We start from the raw sequence: 26634 nt of genomic DNA on the forward strand, positions 1-26634 counted from the left end.
GTGCTGTGTGTGTGCTGTGTGTACTGTGTGTTTACTGTGTGTGTGCTGTGTGTACTGTGTGTTTACTGTGTGTGTGCTGTGTGTACTGTGTGTGTGCTGTGTGTGTGCTGTGTGTACTGTGTGTTTACTGTGTGTGTGCTGTGTGTACTGTGTGTTTACTGTGTGTGTGCTGTGTGTACTGTGTGTGTGCTGTGTGTACCAGTGACGTGCGGTGAGGTCAATGGCTGGGAGGCACTGGCTCGTGTCAGAGCGAGATTCACACACTGAGGGGGGACGTGTCCTCACGGAGGGGGGCGTGTTAGACATGTCCCCCTCGGTGAGGCAGATGTGATAGCTGCCTCCCCTGGTGCTTTTTCATTGCAGTTTCATCACGAGACCAGCGAGCCTAAATATCTTTATACACATACGTGAAATAAGTTACCCGGAGTATGGAAGGCAAGGACATGAAATGAAGGGGTCTACAAACATGACATTGGTTACATACTGTGATAGTAACAGGCACGCGCTTATTGCCCGCGCTACATCCAGTCACTGAGGGGTTGCGCAATCAGAGGGAAGGCTGAGCTCGTCGCTGCCTCACCTCTCGTCTCTTCCTGTATTTGCAGCGGAGCTCCGCAAATTTGGCGATTTTGACTATAAAAATGATTGGAAGCGTAAATAAATTACATTTATAACACAGATCAGTGGGAAAATCTTAATATTTACTTAATTATTTTTCCTTTTAGTAACAGCTGTTTGCATTGGAGTATGGCAGGTGAGGCTCTGCCTCCCCTGCCTCCCCTGACCGCACGTCCCTGGTGTGTGCTGTGTGTGTACTGTGTGTGTGCTGTGTGTACTGTGTGTGCGCTGTGTGTATGTTTTCTGTGTACTGTGTGTGCTGTGTTTTCTGTGTGCTGTGTGTGCCGTGTGCGTGTTTCGGTGTACTGTGTGTGCTGTGTGTACTGTGTGTGTGATGTGTGTGTGTGCTGTGTGTGAAGTGTGTTTTCTGTGTACTGTATGTGCTGTGTACCGTGTGTGTATTGCCTGTGTACTCTGTGTGCCGTGTGTACTGTTTGTGTGGTGTGTGATGTGTGTGTGTGTGCTGTGTGTTTTCTGTGTACTGTATGTGCTGGGTACCGTGTGTGTATTGCATGTGTACTGTGTGTGCTGTGTGTACTGTATGTGCTGTGTGTACTGTGTGTGGTTTCTGTGTACTGTGTGTGCTGTGTGTACTGTGTGTGTACTGGGTGTGTGTACTGGGTGTGTACTGTGCGTGTCCTGTGTGTGTCCTGTGTGTGCTGTGTGTACTGTGTGTGTACTGGATGTGTGTACTGGGTGTGTACTGGGTGTGTGTACTGGGTGTGTACTGTGCGTGTCCTGTGTGTGTCCTGTGTGTGCTGTGTGGGAACGCATCTACTACCGCCACATAGATCGAGGGAAACCTTTCGAGCATCTCTTTGGAGAGACACGGTCCCTTGGGGTGATTAGGACCGGAGCGCGTCTGCCCGATTTCCTGTGTGTGGGTGTTGAAGACGCAGCTGACATGAATTTGCAGCGCCAATTTATTATTCATGCTGGCATGCTGTTCACGCGAATGTGAGATGCAACCTAATCTGGTTGTGTTTAAAAAAACGCATTCATGATTGACCGTAATTAGTCTAATAAAGCGCGATTCGTTTTGGTCCGTGTATGGTTGTTACAAATCGTCGTTGCGGTGTACGAACGACTACTTTTAATTGCAATCTTTAATTAGGTTGTTTCCTGTTGTTTTGAAGTCGCTTTGAATTATAACACCCGCAAAAGTTAACGTTACATTTTACTAGTTTGACGGCTTATTTTTACGTTTTCTTTTTTTTTATTCACGATGAACTCTGAATAAATCCTTTTGCAGAGATGTCATAACTTGAAAATTGTCAACAAGAATGTGTCCAAATATCGCCGATCGTTTACTTGGGTGAAAGCCTCTTCTGAGTCCGAAGAGAAGTTGGATCTTACCCCGAGGCTACCGCGATAATTGTCCAGTTCCATCGTAACGAGGGTTTGGCTTCGCGTGGGGCTAAAACCAATCAATCAAACGTTGTTATTATTATTTAATGTATCGCGCCCTTCACAATAAGCTCGTCACAGAGCGCTTCACATTACATCATTAGAATGTGAGATACACCAAGTCGTAAAAAAACGTCTACAATGTTCAAATTATATTAAACCAGTGAATCCTAGACATAACCCAACCAGTGCACTATTGGCAGATAAAATAAAGTTCCTTGAATTGTTTAGTGAGGACTAAGAGGTCATCGTAATAGTTTTGGAATTAAAAAGTCCCTATTCACATTATTTTTTCCAAAAAAAATCACCTGTTTACGCGTAGGATACAAGAACGGTTTTGGATGAATGCGTGTCTTTGTATCCGCCCTATCTGTGGCTATTGGGGAAAGCACGTGCCACCCACACAGCAATGGGTGTGTGGGGGGGGAGAGACAGGCTAGACTCCAAGGTGCGACGCGTATCTACCCCACGATGGCTTTTGGGGAAAGCACGGAGAGGTTGTGTACTCGTGAGTGACTCATGAAATCAGGCGGCTCAGTTGACGAAGGTTCTGCCACCCACACAGCAATAATTGTGGGGGGGGGGGGGTGCAGGTTCACCTCCAAGGTGCAACGCGAAGAGAGTGCACCAGACCGGATGGACCCTTGGGGGGCCACGAGGTTGGCGCGACTGCGGCGCGATGTTCACGTGACGTTCAGACGAGGCTGCATCTCAGAAGGCCATGGGCATTGGAGATTATTTTAAAAAAAAAATAACACTTTTTTTTCTACGGTTTGGACCCCCGAGGGCAGGAAATGAAGAAGTTGAACCTGAACACGACCAAGGGTCTCTGCAGTGCACGAGGTCAGAGTACGGACGTTCCAGACTGCAGAGGCAGCAGCAGCAGCAGAGAAGCTGCGACCTCCTATCGAGCGAAGGTTAACGGAGTGGGGGTGGGGTTGACAGAAGACCCTCGATGGCTGAAGCCACCGAGAGCACAAATAGGGCTGTAGGGTTGGGATGAGAAGCGAGTGGTAGGAAGAGAAGAGGTAGGCAGAAGAGGTAGGCAGTAGAGGTAGGCAGTGGAGAGGGTGCTTAAAAATAACAGTTATAAGGGACTATCGTTTTTAACGGAAAAATAACGGAGAATACACTGTAACTTGATAACAAATGTATGTCCATAGAATAAAAATACCTCTATTTTATTAATTTTTATTTGTTACCTACGTGACTTTACCGAAAAAACCTAAGAATATGAATCCTTGCAGTCACGAAAGCTTAAAATCTAGAAATATGTCAATAGCTTCAAAAAGTCAAACAGTCTTCACTTGTTCGCCATCATTTTCAACACACGCCTTGAATCTTCTCCAGAGCACGGAGGCACATTTCTTGTGGCATTGTTGCAAATTCTCAGAAGTGTTAACATTTTTTTAAGCACTCCGTATATAAGGCAGGAGAGCGGTAAGGTGGGAACATAGGTAGACAAGAGAGTTGGGCAGTGTAGAATTAGATAAGAGATAGGTACGACAGGTGAGAGCTAGAGAGAGATCATACATGAGAGAGGCAAGACTGGAGATGATGACAGCAGAGAGAGAGAAAGAGTAGATTGACAGAGTTGATGATACGTGCACTGGAGATGTAGGTAGGAGATAGGTAAGGCCGGAGAGAGGTAACGATGGAGAAGGTAGACTGGAGTAGGTAGGTTCGAGATGCTGTGCGTCAGAGACCTGCGGCACGGTACGGATGTGTCTGACAGCACGCACGCAACAACGCCGGCAACACCGGGGCCCCGGGTGCCTCACCGCGGAATCTTTAGGCCGCACCACCCACACAATCCCTCATCCCAAACTTTCCCCGACACGTGACGCTGCCGAACAAACCTCTGGACCTGAACCGCGCGAAAGCCATTTGACGCAACAGTTGACCCACGTCTCTGCGACGACATACAAACTCGTGATAGGAGGAGAGAAACGCAATAATGTTGTGCCGATTTGTAATGGGACGAGTCAGGGAGGATTCACAGATCGAGCAAACCGGCTCGCTCTCGAAGGGAATTATGGTTGGAGGTTGACTCAACTCATCATCCCTCCGAAGTTGGTCAAATAAGTATCACATCATAGGGGGAATTCACCACTGGTTTTGCGCACGTTTAACTTATTTCGCACCGTACGTAGCCTTGCTAATCGGAATGTGCGGTTTGCTACCATCAAAGGGCTCGCCCCCACCGTAGTAATGTGGAATTTCTACCCACTGGCTCTAGACTACGAAGAAGAGATGAGCACCGTTGCCTTAATGCTCACTGGGGCAATGCGGGGGGGGGGCCCACTTTGGCTTTCTTGTTGTTGCAACGTTCCACGATGCATAATGCATGCGTTGTCGCCGTCCTTGTGAAGATGACTGGATGGTGGGGTTTTTATGCAGAGTGGATAGTCGACTGAAAGGAATATTTGAAATTGGAAAACCACTTTTAGATGTTTTTCAATCGTCTGGCAAAGGAGCGTAAAAGTTACGGATTCGTTTATGGATAATGGGCTTTGACTGCTGAGTGTTGCATAAATTAGGGCACGACAGCGGTTGCAACTGAAGGGTGTTATTTCATTTTGTTCTGGAGTGGCTTTGCATGTCCGGTAAAATGTTACGGTTTTATTTTCGCTTTGCTAAATTAAGGTTTAGCGAGATGGAACGTTACGTTGTCTGCGATCTCGAACCATCGTGAACGGGTTATTTAATGCCCTTTGTCGCTTAGAATGTTTGTAAAAACACAACTGCATTTGCAGAATACTTGTTCTCAAATTGTACGAGCAACAGTTCGTGCGTCACGAGTGATATTTATTTGTACATGCAGAGTTTAATGTTTGCGAGAAGTAGAACAAATGTCAGTAATTGGGGTCGTTTGACCATACTTCACCGCACCGGTCGTCACGGGCGAGTAGAGGTTTCGCAGAACCAGTTCAGACATCACTTGCAAGCTGATAGCTTGGCATCCTCTGGTCTAACATCGTTTTGAGACGAGGCTCAAAAGAAATCTGTCTCTGGTGTGGACCAATCAGTTTCAAAGACAATGCATATTTTATCAGAGTACGTTTTTTTTGTTTGCATTCTGACCACAAGCATTGTGGTTAATGCAGACATGATTCCTTGTAAAAGGTTTCAATTTGGTGTTTTAACATCTTAACACAACTGGTTTGTTGCCAGAAAAAAAGGGGAAAACCTATTCTCAAGCTGATAGCTCTCCGGCGTGTTTTCGGGTCATGTCGCGTGTTGTTCGGTGTGATGTCCAACGTTTCGTTCCGGGCGTTGGGAGCTACTGAAGGAAATGAATAACTGCATAATCCTCCACCTACCTCTCACATACCTCGGCTACTGCTTGAACTAAAGAACTGAATTAACTCCCAACACGTGGAAAGATACGTGTATTTCGTGCCAAACAACACGCGATAAAACCCCCAAAACACATGGGGGGGGATACTTGAAAACAAACTTACAATAATCGCCACTGACATTAGACGTGGCCAAGTAACTGAAGTCACGTCGCTGGCTTCATAACACAATGCGCTAACCACTGTGCCACCGCTCCGTCCCAATGGCTTTAAAGCAATTTAAATTAATATTCCAGAGATCGTGTGGATGCTCGTTGTTGCAAGTGTGTTGCATGGGGAGAGCGGGGGGGGGGGGGATAGCAAACGGAGAACGTCCAATCGTGCGAGACAGAATCAGGACAGGGCCGCATTAGCGAGCGGCAGCAACTTAATTAAATGAATTCTAGATTTGAAGCTTTCGTGACTGCAAGGATTCATATTCTTATGTTTTTTCGATAAAGTCACGTAGGTAAAAAAAAATCGTGCTGTGACGGTTCCACCTGAAGACGGAAGCTTGTGTTGCCTCCGAAACGTCGTGATTTTTATTTTATTTTTATTTTACTTTTATTAATTTTAATTTTATTTTTTACCTACGTGACTTTACCGAAAAAACCTAAGAATATTAATTAAATGAAGTTGCAGCTGAGCTCAGCCGCTATTGCTGGGGCTCTCTAGGAAGCGCGCAGGTGCGCGGAGTTCATCGACGAATGAGTAACAAGGTAAGTCCGCTGCGTTGTGAATCCGGCCACCCGAGTTCCATTCCCGATCACGTAAAACATGTTGCCCGACCCACCAAAGACAAAGGTCCCCCGTATAGCCTTTACAGCAGAGGTTGCAAACGGGTTTTGATTCCTTACCCGTACCCGTACCCGGCCGCACCAGGGTCGCAAACGGGTACCCGTACCCGGCCGGGTACGGGTAGCCGGGTATCGGGTAGGGTACGAGTATCGGGTACCCGGTTGCGACCTCTGCTTTACAGACTGTTGTGGCAAGTGCCGTTAGCGAGCGCTTATTAAGGCCGGAACGGCACGCGAGGGGATGGGCGGTCAGCACGACGCCCGTGGTGGCGATTTGTTTACACAATCGCTGCACCAGGAACTCTTTTGAGGTTGGGTCGACCTAGGAGAGGCCCCGGACCGGTTCAAATCATCGTCACTTGGGAATTGGTGGCCGTGAGCGTGAATCGAGTGCGCAACGCAAGCGTGCTAACCGCTGCTCTACCGCTTCCACTTCCCCCCCCCCCCAAAGATAAAGATCCCCCATATAGCCTTAGCAGACTGTAGGGGCAAGTGCACACACATCAAGGAGTGGTGGTGCAGTGGTTAGCGCAGTGCGCTATGAACCCAGCAATTCTCTTCCCGGTGACTCCCTGAACCAAACCGCAGTGACCAGCATCTTGAGGTATGAGTTCAGTGACCCCCGTGACCTACACGGCGTGGGGAGGTTTTCCTCCAGCGGTGGGACTGACCAAGGGGGCTCCAAATTGTTGTCTGTTGAAGTGGGAACCGTAAATTTGTTCGCACTACGGAATTCAAATCGAGAGAGAGAGAGATGTTTGCTGTCCTGGGACCCATTCTTTACAAATCGCAGAGGATGTTAACGGCTGCCCGCATTGAGCTGAGCAGCTGACCAGCACCGAAAGCATTGATCGATTCGCTAATTCATTCACGACATTTATTTATGCCCAAGCGTGAGCCCTCTGAGACCTCCGAACGGTTTGTCTGATGCTCGATGTCCACTAATTTTCCAAATCACCTGTAGAAGCGACGAGCAAGAAAGCGAGGAGCGCATCGAGCTGAAGCTGGCCAGAAACACGGCCGCCGTGAATCTTTCACGTCGATTCACGACCATCGTTTGTAACCAAGACGGGAGTCCGCTGTGTCTTTCCGAAACATTTGTTTGACATTCAAATGTCTTACTAATGAAGCGCTTTGTGAGGCCTTCCTTCTCAGAGGTGCTTTAAGTGCAATGTTGTTGTTGTTGTTGAGCACTGCCCATTTATAAATGCAATGGCTGTTTCTAAACTTTTCTCGGAAGGAGAACAGACAAGATCGATTTAAAGCTTCTTTCGTGACTGCAGGGATTCATCTTCTTGGTTCTTTCGGAAAAGTCACGTAGAAAGGAAATAATAAAATAATAAAAATAAAACATAATAAAATTTCGATTTAAAGCTTTCGTGACTGCAGGGATTCATCTTCTTGGTTCTTTCGGTAAAGTCACGTAGAAGGGAAATAATAAAATAACAAAAATAAAACATAATAAAATTAAATATTTCTCATGACGTTTCGGCCACAACGCAAGCAGCCGTCCTCAGGTGAAGAACAGGTCTGTCGGAAAGACAGCGTCTGAATGACAGACGCTGTCTTTCCGACAGACAACGCAAGCAGCCGTCCTCAGGTGAAGAACAGGTCTGTCGTAAAGACAGCATTGTGGCCGAAACGTCGTGAGAATTATTTTATTGTTTTATTTTTATTATTTTATTATTTCCCTTCTACGTGACTTTACCGAAAGAACCAAGAAGGAGACAAGATCGTGTTAATTATGGAGTGGTCGAAAATTGCACATTGCGTTCGCATGAAGAGTTCTATTTCTCTAAACTATTGATTGTCAACGTTCAGTGTTTCTAAGGTACCATAGTATAAAGTGTTGATCTTCTACCATAATCCATTCCGTCTCTCTGCACCGTCTCCCTCTCTGCTCCGATCTGAAGAAGGACCATCTCCCAAAACGTCAGCTTATTTTCCATGTTATTTGCAGTTATATGTAAGGCCCGTGTTCAATGAACTGCTGGATGAAGGCCTCCCCACGCTGCCCAGCGCTACCGGGGAGTTGTTTTACCTCCACATTCCACCACTCTGGTCAGGGCCACCGATTCACAGGTCACTCACCACTGGATGTTGGCCACAACGACCGACAATACGCGCGATAGCCTCACGTCCCGCAGTGGATTGACAACGGACCAGTCGTGCATCGTCTGTCCAAAGGGAGTGATCACGACGAACGCGTGTCTGTCGCATGTTGTTGCGTACCGCTGGCAACTCGGGTTGCCACCTGTTCTGGGGTTTTTTCCCCAAGATCGCCCTCTCCGAGGTGACAATCGTTGGGCAAACTGCGCAAAAGTCTTCCCGGGACATTCAGAGTCCCGGTTTTTGTCAGTTGCGTAACAGTGGCGAGATGTTGACTACCTCGCCTGGTATACAGGAGGTCGTGGGTTCGATCCCGACCCTGACGCCTGCTGCTGTATATTTGGAGTTTGCGTGTCTCTCTCTTCCCGTGGTCGCGTGGATTTGTCTCCAATTCCTCGGGTTCTTTCCTCCATCTTCCTTAGAAATATGCGTTTAGAGTACATAAGCCACTTCATTGAGCTATCAATTCTGGCCAGGCCGCTTCTGTAAAAGAGCTCCGTAGCTCAGTGGACCTTACCTGGTAAAATAACACGTGAATAAAACATTAAATATAATGCGCCACTCAAGACAATGCATTTGCGGGTAGCTTTTCCACTTTCCCAGTAATTGAGACAATCTTGGCAATCCCATGATATGTCCCAGTAGTTTGTATCTCAGAGACAGCAACCCTAGCGCTTACCGAAAAACCAGTGGTGGGTTTCTATGAAGCAGAGGCCATGCCAAGGCAGTGGACACGCTGTGGCTGACAATTCAGAGAGGCAGTGAGCTCTGTTTCGCGTTTGGTAATTACATGGGATTAGAGCAAGCGATGAATCAGCTCTCAGATGTGACCCCCCCCCCTCTTCCACAGGTTGAACCGCGTGTTGTTCGGCGCAATGTCCCGACGTTTCGTACCACGTGCCGGCGAGAGGTTCTTCAGAAACTGAGCAACACCGCGAACAAATCGGGGAGCCCTGCAGCGTAACCGTGAACTCCTACAGTCGTGGGAGGTTTGGGATTAAACACGTTCCTTCGGAGTGGGCAGGTAGGAACTTGGTTCAACCAATCCGGGAGCGTACATGTTTGGGAGGGGCGCACCTCTGGTTGGCTGCTGGCTCGCGGTCACGTGACGCACTTCAACCAATCCAAGAGCGTACATGTTTGGGAGGGGCTATGCACGACAGACAGACACATAATCCCTGGTGGGCAGTGTGGAACTGTTCAAGTTCATTTATTAGGTATAGCCCTGTGAGCCATTCGGCTCTTAAATCGGCTGCAACCGCAACAAACAAAAAACATGAACAAAAAACATCTAAAAGTGAATATGTAACTGAGTGCAAACAGAAAATCCAAGAAAAGACAGCAAAATATTGCATAAAAAACACCGTACACCAACGCTGTGTGTAAAAATCTCAGTGGGATGCAAGTCAAACAACCAACAACAACAATGACAGTAGTAGAGCTGGCAACGTTTAATTTGCCAGTCGGGTAGCTGCTTGGCTGTCGTCAGACCTGTTCTCCAGGGTGGTCATATCGAGCCCGCTGGCCATATGACCTGGAGCCGCGGCGTTCCTCTATACCAGGGGGGTCGCCAAACCTTTCAAGGAAGAGGAAGAAGAAGATACATTTTGTTCATTTTTGTCTTTGACCAAAATAGTTCGAGAGCCGCATCACACGCGGAGCCACTTGTACACCAACACGGACACAGCAGGTATGCAGCAGATGACACACACACACATTCTGAGTTCAGTAAACAAAATAGTTGATGCAATAAACTGCATTTTTTGTGTATTGCCCCCTTAGTTATCCTTTAACAATACAGCTTGACTGTCCATTTTGTTGTCACCGAGACATTCCATAGTGACCCATTGCCTGCCATATTTAATCAATTATATTTACGTTAAATTATGTTTAGAGTTTAAGTAGAAAAAAAAACAAATAGAAGATAAAACGGCGGCCCGCACGGGGGCAGTCAAAGAGCCCCTGATGTTGTAGGAGAAAACATTTATTAAAAAAAAAAGTATATTTAATTAAGTAGAACGCGTTGTCTATATTTATTTAAAGTTGCGCATTTTTATGTGACGTCACATTTCTCAAACCCCCCCCGCCCCCTCGTCACACATCCTCACAAATATCTGACCCCTCCCCCCCTAGGTGCGTGACGTCATTTATGGACGGCCCCTAACCCATTCACACCGCTGCTGGACGGGCATTGTTACAACTGCCCCACCGGGAGATCGAAGCAGCCCCCCTCCCGTGTGTGATAACGAATAGTAAAACGGGAGCATCGCTTGATTTCTCATTGCGCGGGGCAAAGCGCCTGGGGGGTTTCGTAGTTGAATCCAATTACTCCGAAACTGTCAAATAAATAAATGAACGCACCAAGGCACGCAACGCGACAGCCTCTGCTATGACAATCATCGCACGCGGCTTAAGATTCAAACTAGCCGAGCGTGGCAGGAGCTCTACGCAACATCACGCGAATTGGAAAAAAAGAAAAAAAAACATGAGCCACCCTCCGCTGTTTATTCCCATCGCGGAGTCTAAATGTATCCGAGAAGCGCATGCCAGCAATTGCATCACGACGAGGGCTTAGCGAGGAGCGAGTTAGCGTCGCCGTTTAATTGCGGAGATCGTGGCCGTCGCGAGAACATTTCCAAGGCACGGGTGATGGGAACAGTCCGAAACAACAACAACAACAAGTTTCGATTTAAAGCTTTCGTGACCGCAGGGATTCATCTTCTTGGTTCTTTCGGTTAAAGTCAGGTAGAAGGAAAATAATAAAATAATAAAAATAAAACATAATAAAATAATGATCACGACGTTTCGGCCACAACGCAAGCAGCCGTCCTCACGTGAAGAACAGGTCTGTCGGAAAGACAGCGTCCTCCCCTAACCCAGCTTAAATATACGCTGCCAAGCTTGGTGGTGTTCATTCAGACGCTGTCTTTCCGACAGACCTGTTCTTCACCTGAGGACGGCTGCTTGCGTTGTGGCCGAAACGTCGTGAGAATTGTATTTTATTATGTTTTATTTTTATTATTTTATTATTTCCCTTCTGCGTGACTTTACCGAAAGAACCAAGAAGAAGAACAACAGCAAGAACAAGAGCCACAGGAGAGGCGTTGAAACCCACGTTCGTTCGTTTCCAGCGTGCGGAGCTTCGCCGCCTCTCTGAAGGGCCAACAGCCGCAGCGACGGCGTCGGTGGTGGCGATTAGCTGCGCCCACGAAGTGGGAATGGTGTTCTTCGACACGGCTTTAAACTATAAACTTAACTCTTTTTCGATTTAAAGCTTTCGTGACTGCAGGGATTCATCTTCTTGGTTCTTTCGGTAAAGTCACGTAGAAGGGAAATAATAAAATAATAAAAATAAAACATAATAAAATAATATAATATCATAATTACTGTTTTATTTTTATTACTTTATTATTTCCCTTCTACGCGACTTTACCCAAGGAACCAAGAAGATATAAACTTAACTCTTTTTATACGTTGGGTTTTTTTTACTTACTGGGTAAGGCCCACACTAAGCTGTATAATTCTTATTCTTGGTTTTTGCGGTAAAGTCACGTCGTTTTATTTGTATTATTGTATTATTTCCCTTCTACGTGACTTTACCGAAAAGAACCAAGACTTTGAATCCCTGCAGTCACGAAAGCTTTAAATCGAAACCTATATAACTCTGTTTCAGAAGCGACCTGGCCACAACGGATAGCTCAAAGAAGTTGCCAAATCATCACGTGGACATTTTCTAGCAGCCAAATTATCGAAACGCGCGTTTCGAAATGCGCAGGGAAAAACAGGGAGGATCCGGATAATAATCCGTGCGACCACGGGGAGAACATGCAAACTCTAAACATACAGGATCAGGATGCTACATACCAGGCAATGTAGTTAACATCTCGCCACCGTGACGTGTACAACTTGTGGGGCCACACACGTGAACGCTTGGAGCAGTTGCCGCCACCTCTGAAATATGGACACCAAATGCCAGGAGATATCACGGGAAGGATCATTTCTCAACATTTTAGACGATTGGCAAGCCACGTTCTAAGCACCTAGGGGCTCACAAACAGCCGAAATTCCGGTGGATATGGAACGGGCTTAGAGACCAAGAGCCCACACAGCAGAGAGTGGGGCCTCACACTTCGAAATGGTCAGCAAACGATATTAATCCATCTACGCAACAACAACAAAAATAACCTTGACTGCACGAATCGAGCAATGGACGGGGGTAGTAGTAGGGGGGGGGGGTGGGCGATATTTTCAACGGTGTGTTTTGTACTTTTATCACACCCTGTCCCTCCCAAGGGCCTCACGCGGGAACAGCAGTGAACGAGCTGTGAGTATTCATTAATTCATTGGTGGCCACCCGCCAAAAGATATTTTTGAAAGTCCTAAATTCAGCCCCCCGTAAAGTGAAGGCTCCCCGATGCATTACAAAGCCTGCACTGCCTCCTGGCGGCGAGAACTGGAAGTCTTTGTTTTTATTTCGTTTGGAGGCGTGTAGAATGTACCGTATGTTGAACTCTTTCTTAACCGTACGTAGCCAACGGTACTAATCGGAGGTGCGGGGGGGGGGGCAGGACAACAAACCACAAAAAGCAGCTTTTAAAAAAAAGCTTTCCGTCTGGACTAAAAAGTGCATAGCTCCAGCGGCTTCCTCATATCGGAAGGAAGAGCGTTCCAGACGGCCGCAGAAGCGCACCTGAAAGCGCACAATGCAGTGACCGGCTTTGTGCAATGGCTAGCCAAAATCCGCTGCTGCTAGGATGACTAGCGGAGTTCGCGTGATGATGGTTTATGCTCCTTGACGAGATCGGCGAGGTGCCGTGGTACATTTGTGGCGAGCACTTTGTGCGTAAATGAGTGCGACCTGAAAACGATGTATTCGTTCGGTAACTGGAAGCCAATGCACCTCGGTGAGCACTGGACGGGCACGTTCGAATCTCGAGTTGAGCAGAAACGTTGATGTCTGGGGTCGGTGGGCGAGCCGGCGGACGGACGGACGACTTCGGGAATTGAAACGCTGCGAGACGAAATTATGAGAGCGGGCAGTGGTGTTGACTCGGAGACGATAAGACTTAGAGGCACTTCTTTATTAACGAGCACCGTCGGGATTAACACTCTTAATCATAATTAGTCTGCCTATTGTCGGCGACGCTACTCAGCCAGGACAGTTGGTAGACGGCCTGACTGGCGGTGCCCCGAGATGGTAGAGACGGAGAGGACGACGAGAAGGATGGTGAAGATGACGAGAAGGATGGTGAAGATGGACTTGAGCAGCACGACAGAGATCCCACTCCAACAACAGCCCCGAGGTCCCCACAGGGGCCCCTCTTATACTGTCACGTGGCCTGGCTCCGCCCCCAGCCACGCCCCCTTTCTGGAACCTACTGACGGGTTCCTGGTGGGCCCCTTCTGTGACCTTCCCCCCCTAGATCCCCCTCTCGTGTATATCCTGGCCTGCTGACGTCAGGACTGCCGTACGCCGCAGATCCCCTTTTTCGGCAGCAGCCAGCGCTATGCCACTACACATGGATCCGTGTTTTGAGATATAGACTGAAATGGCTTACCAGAGACCACCTAAATATTCAGATAGAGACCGAGACTCAGATTTAAGCGATCTGTGTGAGGCAGTTGATGGTGCACGATTTGAGATTGGTGATCAGAGCAGTCACACTGTGGTATCATCACCTGTCAACCCATACGGTTCACCCGTATTCTTATACTGTACGTGGACATTTATTTTTCAGGGCCATATGGCGTATAGCTGTTTCAATACAGGCAAAACAATTGTATTTGTTTGTGTGTCTCCCTTGTAATGGGACTTTGTAGGATGAACATTGAGATGTATAAGGGCACGGGGTGACCAATAAGGTCTGAATTGGTCTGTAATGGGGTAAGCACTGATAAGGAATGGGCAGGTATGCATACTATAATTATGGAGCAAGTGTGAGTTTGTCTGATACTCTGTCCGGATTTTTTAAAGCCCATTTTTTTTGCACAATAACACTTGTGAAACTTTAACATTCAATTTAGTATTGATTTTGTGTATTTTAAATGTCTGTAAAAAAATGTTGATTTCAAGTTTTTGGGGGAGGAAACATGACAACGTCTATGGAAAGGCGACCGGTGATAGACTTAGGGTACAGAATCTGCAATTACAGCCCATCGTCCTACGCGACTCAGAACTGATTTGAAGAGCGATCCACAATAGAGAGGTTACTTGGGTTAGATCGCGTAAATATAAATGTGTCGTTAAACCCGCCACCACCCGACACAGCCAATTTACTACTACCATGAGCCAAGAATGTCCGTGTGTCCCGCGCGTGACGTCACTCCATGTCGGCCAGCCCCCCTCATTAATAATCATGAAGAGGTGACGTCATCCAAATGGACACCCCTCCCATTAATAATTAGTCGGTGACGTCACTCCACATGGGGGGGCGAGGCGCCTCCTCCCCCCTCCTCAGCGTCAACTTACAACCCTCACTGCAAAGCTGTTGAGACATCGAAGTAAAAAGGACGTCATGATGAACAAGGGATTATAACCTTTAGATGAAATAAGTCTGTCACCGCGCCCTTACAAATTGCACACGCACTGATGCAATGTATATCACGTCGCGGTCTGCTTTTCGCTTGCAAGTTTCAGATTTACTGAAATACACCCGTCCTTAGACGGGCAAAAGGCTAGTTAGTAAGGTTGGTGTACGGTGTTTTTTCTGCAATATTTTTGCTGTCTTTTTTTATTTTCTGTTTGCACTTTATTCACTTTAAGAAGTTTTTTGTTCATGTTTTTGTTTTTGGTTTGTTGCGGTTGCACCCGATTCAAGAGCCGAATGGCTCACAGGGCTATACCTAATACATGAACTTTAAATGAAACTTGTTCGTCACGTAAACAGAACGTGCCGATTTGTAAATGTTGCAGATTTACTCTCCAACACACCGGTTGTGCTGTACTAGTAACGAATTGACATGCTTGTTTACGTGGCAAACCCCTTACTAATTGGCTGTGTCGGTGGTGGCGGGTTCAACGACACATTCATATTTACGCGATCTAACCCAAAACAATTAATAAGGATAATATTGGTCGCGAAAGCCTACGTGTTAAATTGAACAGCGATGTTTCTGCCGCGCAACGGCGCAGAAAGTCGGCGAAGGCTCGTGTCAACAAGCCGAGTCGCTTAAGCGGAGGGAAGAAGACGAGGTAAGAAAAGTAATTTTCAAACTGTTATAAAGATCGCTTTGTTTCAATTTCGGTAAAGATTTCACATTCGGTACTCTTGGCCTACCAATGTATAGCGCGAGGTGATAATGTTGTAAGATGTTATAGAATTAAGAATGGTTAACACGTGTTTAAAATACGTAAATAAATACTCCTTAATGTTAGTCTGTTCGTTTCTTACATCGTGTAGATTTTTACTAATTCGAACCGATGTAGCCTCACCTTACGTGAGGCGTCATGGGTTCGAGTATAAGCCCTAAGGCCCCCCCCTCACCGCCCCCAAGGCCTCAGCAGGACCCAGGAGATAAGGGCCTTGAGGGCATTTTGGCCCCTCAATCTCCTCCAATTCCTCATGGTCCACTGGTGGTGGAAGGATGCAGCTGCCTCTGTCATGTCGTGGGAATTGATGCAACACAGGCAAAGCAAAAGCACACGGGCGGGCCAGGTCGAACATTTCAACCGAATAACCAACTCAACGTTCTCTTGATTTGACCAGGTTAAAGGCCACCACTGAGCTATATTGTTCGATTAATTTGGCAATCGTTAAAATGTCAGATAATTTACGTGATGCCACGACGTGTCGGGTCTTAGCGCTCACAAAGTGACTTTTTTACTTTACCAGGTAAGGTCCACTGAGCTGAGTCGCTCTTTTTCACAAGTGACCTGACCACAAATGACAGCTCAGCGAAGTGACCTCTTATCATTTAGAAATGTATAAAACGCCAAATACTCCAAACGCAAAACGTTGATTCTAAATGTGGATGGTACAACCGGAGGACCCGGAGAAAAATCCACACGACCGCGGGGAAAGAGAGAGACACACAAATTCCAATTCTTCGTCAGGGTCGGGATCGAACCCACAACCTCCTGCATACCAGGCGAGAGAGTTAACATCTCGCCACCGCGCCACCCTCGACCCGGTGTTGATAATAATGTATCGACACATTAAACCATGGCATGCTAATATCAACCAAAAACATTCGCGGATGCTATTGAAGAAGACTCATTACCCAGAACGTTGTCAATCATACACAGTGCTGTATATTGTTTCCTTTTAAGGCAGTGCTTTTGAAGAGCGCGTTGGGTTTGTTAATTTGTGCTTGAACACCACTGCAAACCAAGCAGCAGCAGCAGCAGCTGCAGCGTCATTACAAAATGTCATATTATTTCTAAAAATAAATACCTTAATCTGTAGGTCTCAAAAACCTCGAGGGCACTTACCGACATGGTAGAAAGCTGACAAACAGGAAAAATCTGAAAATCCGAGATTTTTCATTTTAAGGCCCCCAAGTCTCGATTGTAAGTGCCCCATTAACACGTTTGTGCGTAGTGTCACTCAGAAACCGTTCAAATGTAAGATTGTGGGTTTTTTCGTTTGAGAGAGCAATAAACAGCAAATAAAATTAAAGCGAGAACCACTGATTTATCTTCTATTGTTTGAGATATTTCGGATTCAAGCTGTTTTGAACGGCAAAAATACGCGTTTTATGATGTTCACATTTTAATCATTCGAAAACGGTAAAAGATGGGAGCTCCCCCTCAGAGTATTAAGTTCATTATTTTTTGTTCTTTCTAATAAAAAAATGGAACATTTAAAATGAGCGGCTTCCAATGGGTACGTCTTTAAATACTTGAATCAAGAACACAATGTCGTGAAAAAATTACACATTTTTGGAGCAGTTAGTGTCTGATCGGAGATAAAAATTTGTCAAAAATAATATCAGGTTCAATGATATAAATGTATTGAAAACTTTTTTTCCTGGCGAAGACAGGCTTTATGGACTAGTGTCATAAATTCGTTCACTTCACACACAAAAGGCGCGATGTCGTTCATACGGTGCTAAATTAAAACTTTAATTGCAACAACCGTTTCACAACACAGTAATACAACCAGTACATCCAGTCACGTGTTCACCGGAGGTGGTTCAATTTTATCTTCAATATTTTTCCGCAACGCTGCCAATAAGGGGCTGTTTCGGGAGTACATTTTACTGTAAGGGGATCAACGGAGTAAGGCACTAACAAGAGGAGTGCAGGCTATACACCCATCCATCACACTCCCTGTATTATTCTACCAGTTGTTTCGGCAGGTGTGGCACATTATGAATGGGCCACTCATTCAATAATTTCCTCGTGCAGCAAGGGAGTAAAGTGTGGTCCTGTGAAAGTCCTTACGTGCTGTCCAGTACATCCATGCACGTGTGTACACCAGCATGCGATGACTGAGTTGGGCCTGTGGGTGGCTGGCAGGGTTATTGATTAACCGGACTTGTACACCCGTCACGTGGTTAATTGTGGGTGGCCAGCCCCACGCCGGGCCGCCTTTGTCTCCCCGCACCAGGTGTTGATTTAAGGCCGAGTCTACCTAGGGGAGGCCCAGGGCCGGTTCAGATAATCGTCACCGGTGCCGGCCGTGACCGGGAATCGAACTCGGGTCGCCGGGTTCGTAGCGCAGCGTAGCGCTAACCACTACACCACCGCTCCCCACGTTCACATACACACAAGACAAAGCTCCCGTGTAGCCTCTAGCAGGCTGTAGAGGCAAGTGTTGTTAGTAGCGAGTAGCAGCACCTACACAGACAAAGATCCCACGTGTAGCCTCTAACAGACTGTAGGGGCAAGTGGCTATTAGTGGCGAGCAGTAACAGCGCCTATGGAGGCCAGCAATGTTCCACACAGAGTGGGTGGTTGTCGTCTGCCCAGCCGCCTTTGTCTCTCCCCCAGAGATGACACTGGTTACGACTGCACGCCGTCAGTTGCACATAGGCTAGCTACAGGGTAGCTACAGGGTAGCTGCAGGCTTAGTGGAAGCGAATCATCAGGTTAATACACTTCACAGGACCTCCCCTTGCTAGTATATCAATATCAGGTTTCATACCCTTTCTATAACGCCTTTTGGCGTTTTCCTCTGCTCCAACACCGTTTGTGACTAGGCACTAAAGAAAGCTGTCTCTGGTGTGGACCAATCAGTTTCAAAGACAATGCATTATCATATACTACCAGAGCATGGTGTTTGCATGTTGACCAGAAGTATATGCGGTGAATGCAGTGACATGATTCCTCATTTCAGTTGCGTTTTAACATCTTAACTATTGTATTACTGCCAAAAAAAGGGGTAACCCCTATTGTTATAAGTAACGCTGGGCTCTCACAAAAACTTAGTAGTTGTGTATGCATATGTTGTGTTTTTAAGAGAATACAAGTTTCGTAACATATTTTTACCCCGGGCAAAGACGGGTACTTCCTGCTAGTAAGTAACACGACTGTTTAACTGCACACCGATGGCGATAAACTGTGAGCAGACAACAAGAAACTGCGATTTCTGTCCACACAAACTTAGGCAGGATGCACAGGAACGATGTGCATGCATAATGTGAACAACCCAACCGGTAGTGGATACCCCCATTGACTTAAAACTTTCGTGACGGCAGGAATTCATATTCTTGGTTCTTTCGGTAAAGTCACGTAGATAGAAAACCAAAATTTTAAATTAAAATGATGAAGACCGCTTGTGTTGCGATCGAAACGTGAGTTTCTTGCTTTTATTTTCAATTTATTTTTAGTTTAACTTTTATTTTACTATGTTATTTTTTGTGGTTTCTGCTTTTATTATTTTGAATTTATTATTTTTGTTATACATTTTTGGGGTTTTCTATCTACTTAGTTTTACCGAAAGAACCAAGAATATGGATACCCCCATTATCAATTCTATGCATTCCCACGTGAGTGACTCGCAGGGACTATTTTAAAAGGTGGTTACATCACCAATAGAACCATCCAACAACGGAAATGCCATGACCAAAACAGAGAAGGGCGACAACACATCATCAACTGAAAGGCCATCTTGAGATGTGATCGAAAAGATGGTAAGCGAGTTAAGGGCTGCAGTTGCAGAGATCAGGAGGAGGAAGACATGATGATGTCATCCCAGCCACCAATCCTGGACCTTGATTGGGAAGGAGGATGAGGGAGGATGGTGAGGAAGAAAGAAGGATCGGAGGCTGCGGCTGACGGAACGACGGATCGTGGACAAAGCGGCAGCATCATCTACAAGCAGCTTTGGCGGCCTGCATCTGCAGCTGCCCCACGCAGGGAATTTCGTCTTCTCGCTGCTGCTGCTGCACTTTAACAGACGGCAGCGAGCAGCAGCAGCACTGTGGCACACGAGGGGGGGGGGGACTTCAAGAGGCTGCAGTCATGCGGTGACACACTCCAACCAAAGGACGAAGAGTGATCCAGCACTTGTACATTAAGACTGCTGCAGTCATTGCTGCCCCTGAAGGAGGACCACTTTTTCACGACTCCTTTCACGGGTGAAATGGCTCCTACGAATTTGTGGAAGGGGACATTCTTCTCATAAACATTTTTGCCCCAATGTAGAAATGCATGTCCCGGGAAAATGGCTCCTACGAATTTATGGAAGGGGACATTCTTCACGTAAACCTTTTTGCCTACATGTAGAAATGCATGTCCCGGGAAAATGGCTCCTACGAATGTGGAAGGGGACATTCTTCACGTACACCTTCATGCCCACGTGGAGAAATGCACGTCCCGGATCAAGGATCATGACTTTAAGATGAAAGACGTTATTTATCCCACTCGCAAGCAGACGCTGCGATCCTTGAGTCGACTGTGCACGTAGAGAGAGGCCAGGAGGATGGGGGAGGGGGGGGGAGAGGTGAGGTGCCAAAATAAGTCTCGGAGCAGCACCTCCGGACTGTCCCGGCTGAAATTAAGCGCCCGTTGACCAAAGTGAATGGCCAGACGTCGTCAAGTGGGTGACACGCCGAGTGGTTGACGAGTCGCTCTGATGACCGTTGACTTACGCAACTTGCGGCCAGCAGAGGGCAGTGCCGCATAACCCATCGCTGTGCTGTGCTACCCTGTCTATGGCAGAGGTCGCAAACGGGTTTTGATTCCTTACCCGTACCCGGCCGCACCAGGGTAGCCGTTCCCTACCCGTACCCTACCCGAAATGAGTGACAAACGGCTACTCACCAGTGACTCACGGCCTACCTGTACCCGTACCCGGCCGCACCAGGGTCGAAAACAGCTACCCGTACCCAGCCGGGTACCGGGTACTCGATTGCGACCTCTGGTCTATGGCTCCTCGTCTTCACCCACCGTCCAGAAGTAGATTAAACAAAACACACACGAGCCATTGATGACAAGTCTGAAATGCCACTGCAGTATTCATGTGTGATGTTGAAGGCATTGTGGTTCTGGATAGTGAATTCATTAGCAGCCCCCACCCCCCCGATCCCTTCCCTGTGGTGACGGGACAAATGATGGAGTCACCAACCTTTCAAAGCTGTGTGTTAAACTTATACACGGTGTAAATAAACATTTAAATACTGCATTTCTAAATGGTAAAAAAAACAATATCATGACTTTACAACAACAAAAATTTGCACAATTGTGCACGATTCACTTAAGATAAGTGGCTAGCATACAATGGTGGTTCCAATGGTGGCTAGCATACAATTACAAATGTGCGACTTCGTACAATGTGTACACTCGTCTCAGGAGCGACTAGCCACGTTGCGCACGAGATGGTTGTGCACGACGTGGCTGGGTGACACCGAGCCCCCCCCCCCCGACACCGCTGATGTGTTTGGGTTCGAATTCAAATTTCGACCACCCATGATGAGACCAGATTCCCAAAGCTGTAGGAAGAGATGGCAGTCTCCACCTATTTCGCAAGATATTTCAAAAGGGATTCTTCAATTAGATTTGGCGAAACTCCCAACCGTGGAGGACTTCCAACGCTGCTTTTATTGGCATGCTACGAACACACCCCTCTGCACTGCATATGAGAAACGGCGTGTGCCCGGAGCGTGGCCAAACATCCCGATTGAAGAGGCTTCGGAAACGCTTCATAAAAGCCGAGTCATCGTCGAGGTCCCTTTCTCTGCCACAGGATGGCGGCACTTGCAGATCTTCCGATTCAAGCGACTTGACGGCTCATGACAAAACACAAATCGGAATAGCGACGTAAGGAAAAACAATAACATAACATTTGAGTACAGTTTGTATGTAGCGCGCATGCTGTATATTAATGCATTGGCCATTTTTGTCGTTTACATATATATATACGAGGCCACTGCCTATGTTTAAATATCACGATGTCACTGCCGTAAACTCCTCGTTTAAATACAAAAATCGCACGGTTGCCTTGCGTTTGCGTCCAACATCCATCATCTTGTCGCGAGACCATTCAGGATTCGGCCAAAATTCCAATGAATCAAGATCTCGGATTTAAACACGTAGGCTTTCGCGACAAATATCATGCATAACAGTTTTGTTTTGGGGGGTTAGATCGCGTAAAAATATGTCATTAAACCCGCCACCATCCGACACAGCCAAGTCGTAATGTTTGTCACGTCAACAGAACGTGCCAACTTGTTACTCTGTGTAGTGGTGGCGCAACGCGCGCGTGTTTATCACGGCCGCGTGTCCGCCCTCGGCTGCCAGGAGAAGGCAGTGGGCGAGAGCAGAGGTCGCAATCGGGTACCCGATACCCGTACCCTACCCGATACCCGACCCTGGTGCGGCCGGGTACGGGTAGGCCGTGAGTCACTGGTGAGTAACCGTTTGTCACTCATTTCGGGTAGGGTACGGGTACCCATTTGCGACCCTGGTGCGGCCAGGTACGGATAAGGAATCAAAACCCATTTGCGACCTCTGGGCAAGAGTCGCCACGGGCACGGCACCGCGACACGGCTGGGGGAACGTCAGGAGTGGCCACGTGCGGGGAAGACCATTGGTGCGATTCAAGTAGGAGATGGACCGGAATTGAAGGGACCGGTACCTGTCAATCACACAGAAGAATCTTCCGGACAGGATGTTCTGGAAGGGTCGCGAGGCCTATATAAGATTCTAGATTTGAAGCTTTCGTGACTGCAAGGATTCATATTCTTGGGTTTTTTCGGTAAAGTCACGTAGGTGAAATAAGAGACGAGCGAACGAGTTCGGAGGGGAATGGGCTGAAGACAGAAGACAATTGTTGAAGCCGGACCAGCAGCGGCTGGCTAGAGTATCCCTGTGTGGACTCGTACAGGCTCAGGGTAGAGGCACTAAGGACGTGAGCGCAGTCCGTACGTCGGCACGCTTAAGCGCCGCGGCTGCCGTGGTGTCGGCACGCCGAGACAGCGAGACGCGGCAGCCGAAGGGCCGAAGGATCGCAGAGAGTGAGGCCGGGAGTGGGCGAGTGAGAGAGCGAACGAGCGGCGCGCGGCGGAATCTCGGCGTGCCGAGCGAGACAAGCGCTGTAATGTTGACATCGTGAATAAAGTGGCCCGGAAAAAAAAAGACAAGAAGTCGTCCCCGCCACAAGTTTCACCAGTAATTACAATTAGAGTTTTTAACAGACAACGTGACAATAAGTCACAGGGAAGTAATAAAACAATAAAAATAAAACATAATAATATAATATTATTTTATTTTATTATGTTTTATTTCTTCCCTTCTACGTGACTTTACCGAAAGAACCAGGAAGATGAGTCCCTGCAGTCACGAAAGCTTTCAATCGAAAAATAAGTCACAGCTTATCGAGACGCTAACCTTCCTCAAGAGATGCCCCCCCCCCCAGTACCCTATATAAAACAGGTGTCTCTAAATAGCTGTCTTCAGACGCTACAGTAATTTTGCTGGAGCAGTCGCATCTGATGACGGATGCTTGTGTTGCGTCCGAAACGTCGTGATTTAATTTAGTTACTTTATTTTATTTTCACCTACGTGACTTTACCGAAAAAAACAAAGAGTATGGATCCTTGCAGTCACGAAAACTTCAAATGTAGAATACAATTAGCTTCATCACGCGACAGCCAGATTTGTGGAGAAATCCTCCTGTTTCTTCCCTTAAATAGCGGGGTAGATGTGATGACGTCACTGCTTCCGGGTGGTGGCGGGTTTAACGACACATTTATATATTTTACACGATCCAACCCAAAATAAACCTGCATCATGGAAGATCTCCGATGCGTTTGCGGGATGTCCCGCGCGTCGTTCCGGCACTTGTGTGTGACGGTCTGCACCACGTGCCGGCAGCTTCTCCAGGAAGTGAATTCAATTCTGGAAACCCCAGGACGTGGAGGGAAACGTCAGACATGCAATTAAAATTGCAATCCCCCCCCGCCCCCCGAAATTGTTAGGAAGGTTGGGAATTTACAGCATCACAACGCAAGGGTCGGAGCACGGACGCCCGCGCAATAAATAGCTACCGCAAGAACTACCGTCATGGAGGAAAAAAAAAATCTAACTCAAATAATACAATGAGAGAAGCACAGGACCGGACGTCGACATTACTCAGACGAGAGCGACGTCCCAAGGATGCGGCCGCAAGGTTAATTCAGTTTTAATTTCAGTCACAGTCTCTGTCTCGTCAACGGCAACCTGCGGAGTCCCGAGTCCAGTCCTCGTCTGTGGATTTCAGAGTCATTCTCTCAGTCTCGTCAACTGAACTCCAGAAGCAAGACATTTAGTTCACACTTAATTCTGTTGGTGAGGGACGCAGAATTTTGCACCCCCCCTCAGTAGAATGTTAGCCAATCGGTGAACTCCGTTCGTGGTTTTCTACTTGCATGACAAATTAACATTGTTGGTCTTCCTCCGTGCACTACAGTTTTGAACACATCCCAGTCTTTTCCTTCAATAAAACGAGTTGATTCTGTCTCGTCATAAGTCAGGTCAAGCTTTGGTGTTCATTGGACAGTCGGAGTCATCGTCACGCTTGATGATTTTCGGCCATTTGCAGCCACCAGCGAACGGAAAATAAATTTGTAAAAAAAAACACTTCACCGACAAATATTTTTGTCACGGATTCCGACGAGGGTGGTGAACTCTGCGTGGATGCGTGCGTGCATCGCCGCTATACGAAGAGCAGCGATGAGTGTGGGGGGCAGCGGCAGTCGTTGTGGTGTTGCTCGCGCAGCCACGAACCCCGGCAGCCGGGCACCGACACGGCCGCCCAGAACGTCCTGGGGTCGCACGCAACGACAACAACAACAACCATCGGGAACGTGAGCGAACGTGAGCGAGCGTGAGCACTCGCGCAGCCACCCAAAACGTCCTCGTCACACGCAAGAGACACCAACAACAACGACAACAACAACCACCGCGAACGTGAGCCATCGCGAGCACTCGTGTTGTTTGTTTTAATTGGGAAGTGGGAGGGGGGGGCAGTGGCTGACATTTACTATCAATATCTGCATCAACAACAATAACAAAAACAACTTAGCATTCATAATGCATCCGTAGCACAACAAACGTACGCATGCCCCGGAGTGCAGAAATGCACGGGGGGAAACGGGAGAGAACGGGTGGGGACCGTGCAAAGGGAGCAGGGAAGGGAAACAATTAAGGGGGGGTGGGGTCCCTGAAAGCATGGGGTGAAGAGGAAGGCTTTGGGCTGAGACTTGAACAAAGGGGGGGCAGGGGGGGGGGGTAGGCAGAGTTGCCTGGGGAGAGCATTCCATAGAGGTGAGGGGGGGCTCGTGTGCTCGTGTAGCGAGGACATAATCTAACGCATTGGTACCTGTGGTGATTCTAGATTTGAAGCTTTCGTGACTGCAAGGATTGATATTCTTAGGTTTTTTCGGTAAAGTCACATAGATTAAAAAAATTTAAATTAATAAAAGTAAAAAAAAATTTTAATTAAAGTTAAATGAAAAATTAAATATTTCATTTTTATTTTACTTTTGTTAAAATTAATAAAAGTAAAATAAAAATTTAATATTTTATTTTTATTTTATAAAAATATTTTATTTTTATTTCATAAATTAATAAAAGTAAAATAAAAATAAAATATTTTATTTTTATTTTAGTTTTATTAATTTTTATTATTATTATTTTTACTTTTATTAATTAACATTTTTTTTTCTACGTGACTTTACCGAAAAAACCTAAGAATATGAATACCTGTGGTGACACGGTTCAGAATGAGATGCGTGGACTCAAAATGTAACAAAAGCTTCACCTCTTTAACTAATTTTATTTTACAGAGGTAAGGCCCAGCGAGCCACACAGCTCTTTGTCAGAAGCGACGTGGCCACGAATACAGCTCAACGAAGTGGCTTATCATCACGTGGTCATTTATAGTGGCCAAATACTCTAAACTAGTGTCGATTCCAAATGTGGAGTGGAAAATCCGGAGGACCCGGAGAAAAATATACGTGACCACGGAAAGAACAAGCAAACTGCAAATACAGGCGTTAGGGTTGGGATCGAACCCACAACCTCCTCTATATCAGGCGAGATCGATAGCATCTGTGGCGCCCTGGAGAGAAAGTTCCAGAGGGGTGGAGAGCACATGGTGGCTAAAATAACGACTGCCAGTGGTGGAGAAGTGGATATTTGGAGCGAGGAGGCCAGAGTCCAGTGCATGGAACAAAAGTTTAAAAGTGCGCAAATACACGAGGAGAGGTGGAGTACGTGGAATGAGACCGAGAGATGGGAAAAGGAACACACGGATTCGGGAGCAAATGAAAATTAGGAGGCATCGTATTGATCGTTAAGCAAAGAAAGTGGGCTCCAGCAGGACACATTTGCAGGAAGGGACGACTGGCCGATCGGCAAAACTGGTGATGGAATGGCCGTTAAAGAAAGAGTGCCCAAGAGGGCAACCTCTGCGGAGATGGAGGGATAAGAACAAGTCGTGGGCAGGAGCGAGATGGATTGTTGCTTCGCAGGACCGCTAGGGACGACGTCGGCATGGGTGGGCCGTCATCCGTCAGTGGATAGAGCATGGTTCGTATCGATGACAGCGAATTAGATGACAATTTGGCCAGCTTAAAAAGAAAATAAATTGAGGTTAAATCAAAGCTAATGTCAGTTTAACAGCTACATTGGCATCAACAACTGAAAAAAACGCGACAATATTTTCACATCGCTTGAATGCGAGCAGTCCGCTTTGTTTAGGAATTTTTTGCATCAATATCCCCCCCCCCCAAGTGTGAAAATGTATTTACAGCACCAGCTGTTACTGCAGCGAAACCATTTTACGGCAACATAAATACCCCAACTACCAAATAACAAGCATTATCATTCCACTGCATCGATTTCCTTAGCATTCCGCGTGAACTCTAAGCTTGCCCCCCACATTATTTTAGCGAAAACATATTTCAACAAGAGACAAATTTGTCGTGCTTCATTCGAT

General features: G+C 46.9%; 1 protein-coding gene across 1 annotated transcript in view; it reads right to left on the reverse strand.

The window, feature by feature from the left end:
* Positions 1-17312: 17312 nt before the first annotated feature.
* Positions 17313-26634, reverse strand: part of LOC133348868 (somatomedin-B and thrombospondin type-1 domain-containing protein-like) — a 38684-nt gene continuing 29362 nt past the window's right edge. Inside the window, exon 5 of the mRNA XM_061561933.1 lies at positions 17313-24457. Coding sequence (XP_061417917.1) covers positions 24349-24457 — 109 coding nt within the window. The 3' untranslated portion in view covers positions 17313-24348. The remainder of the gene's footprint in view (positions 24458-26634) is intronic.

Source organism: Lethenteron reissneri, chromosome 28 (genome assembly GCF_015708825.2).
Source record: "Lethenteron reissneri isolate LAM-NWPU_2019-01 chromosome 28, ASM1570882v1, whole genome shotgun sequence".
Lineage (NCBI taxonomy): Eukaryota > Metazoa > Chordata > Hyperoartia > Petromyzontiformes > Petromyzontidae > Lethenteron > Lethenteron reissneri.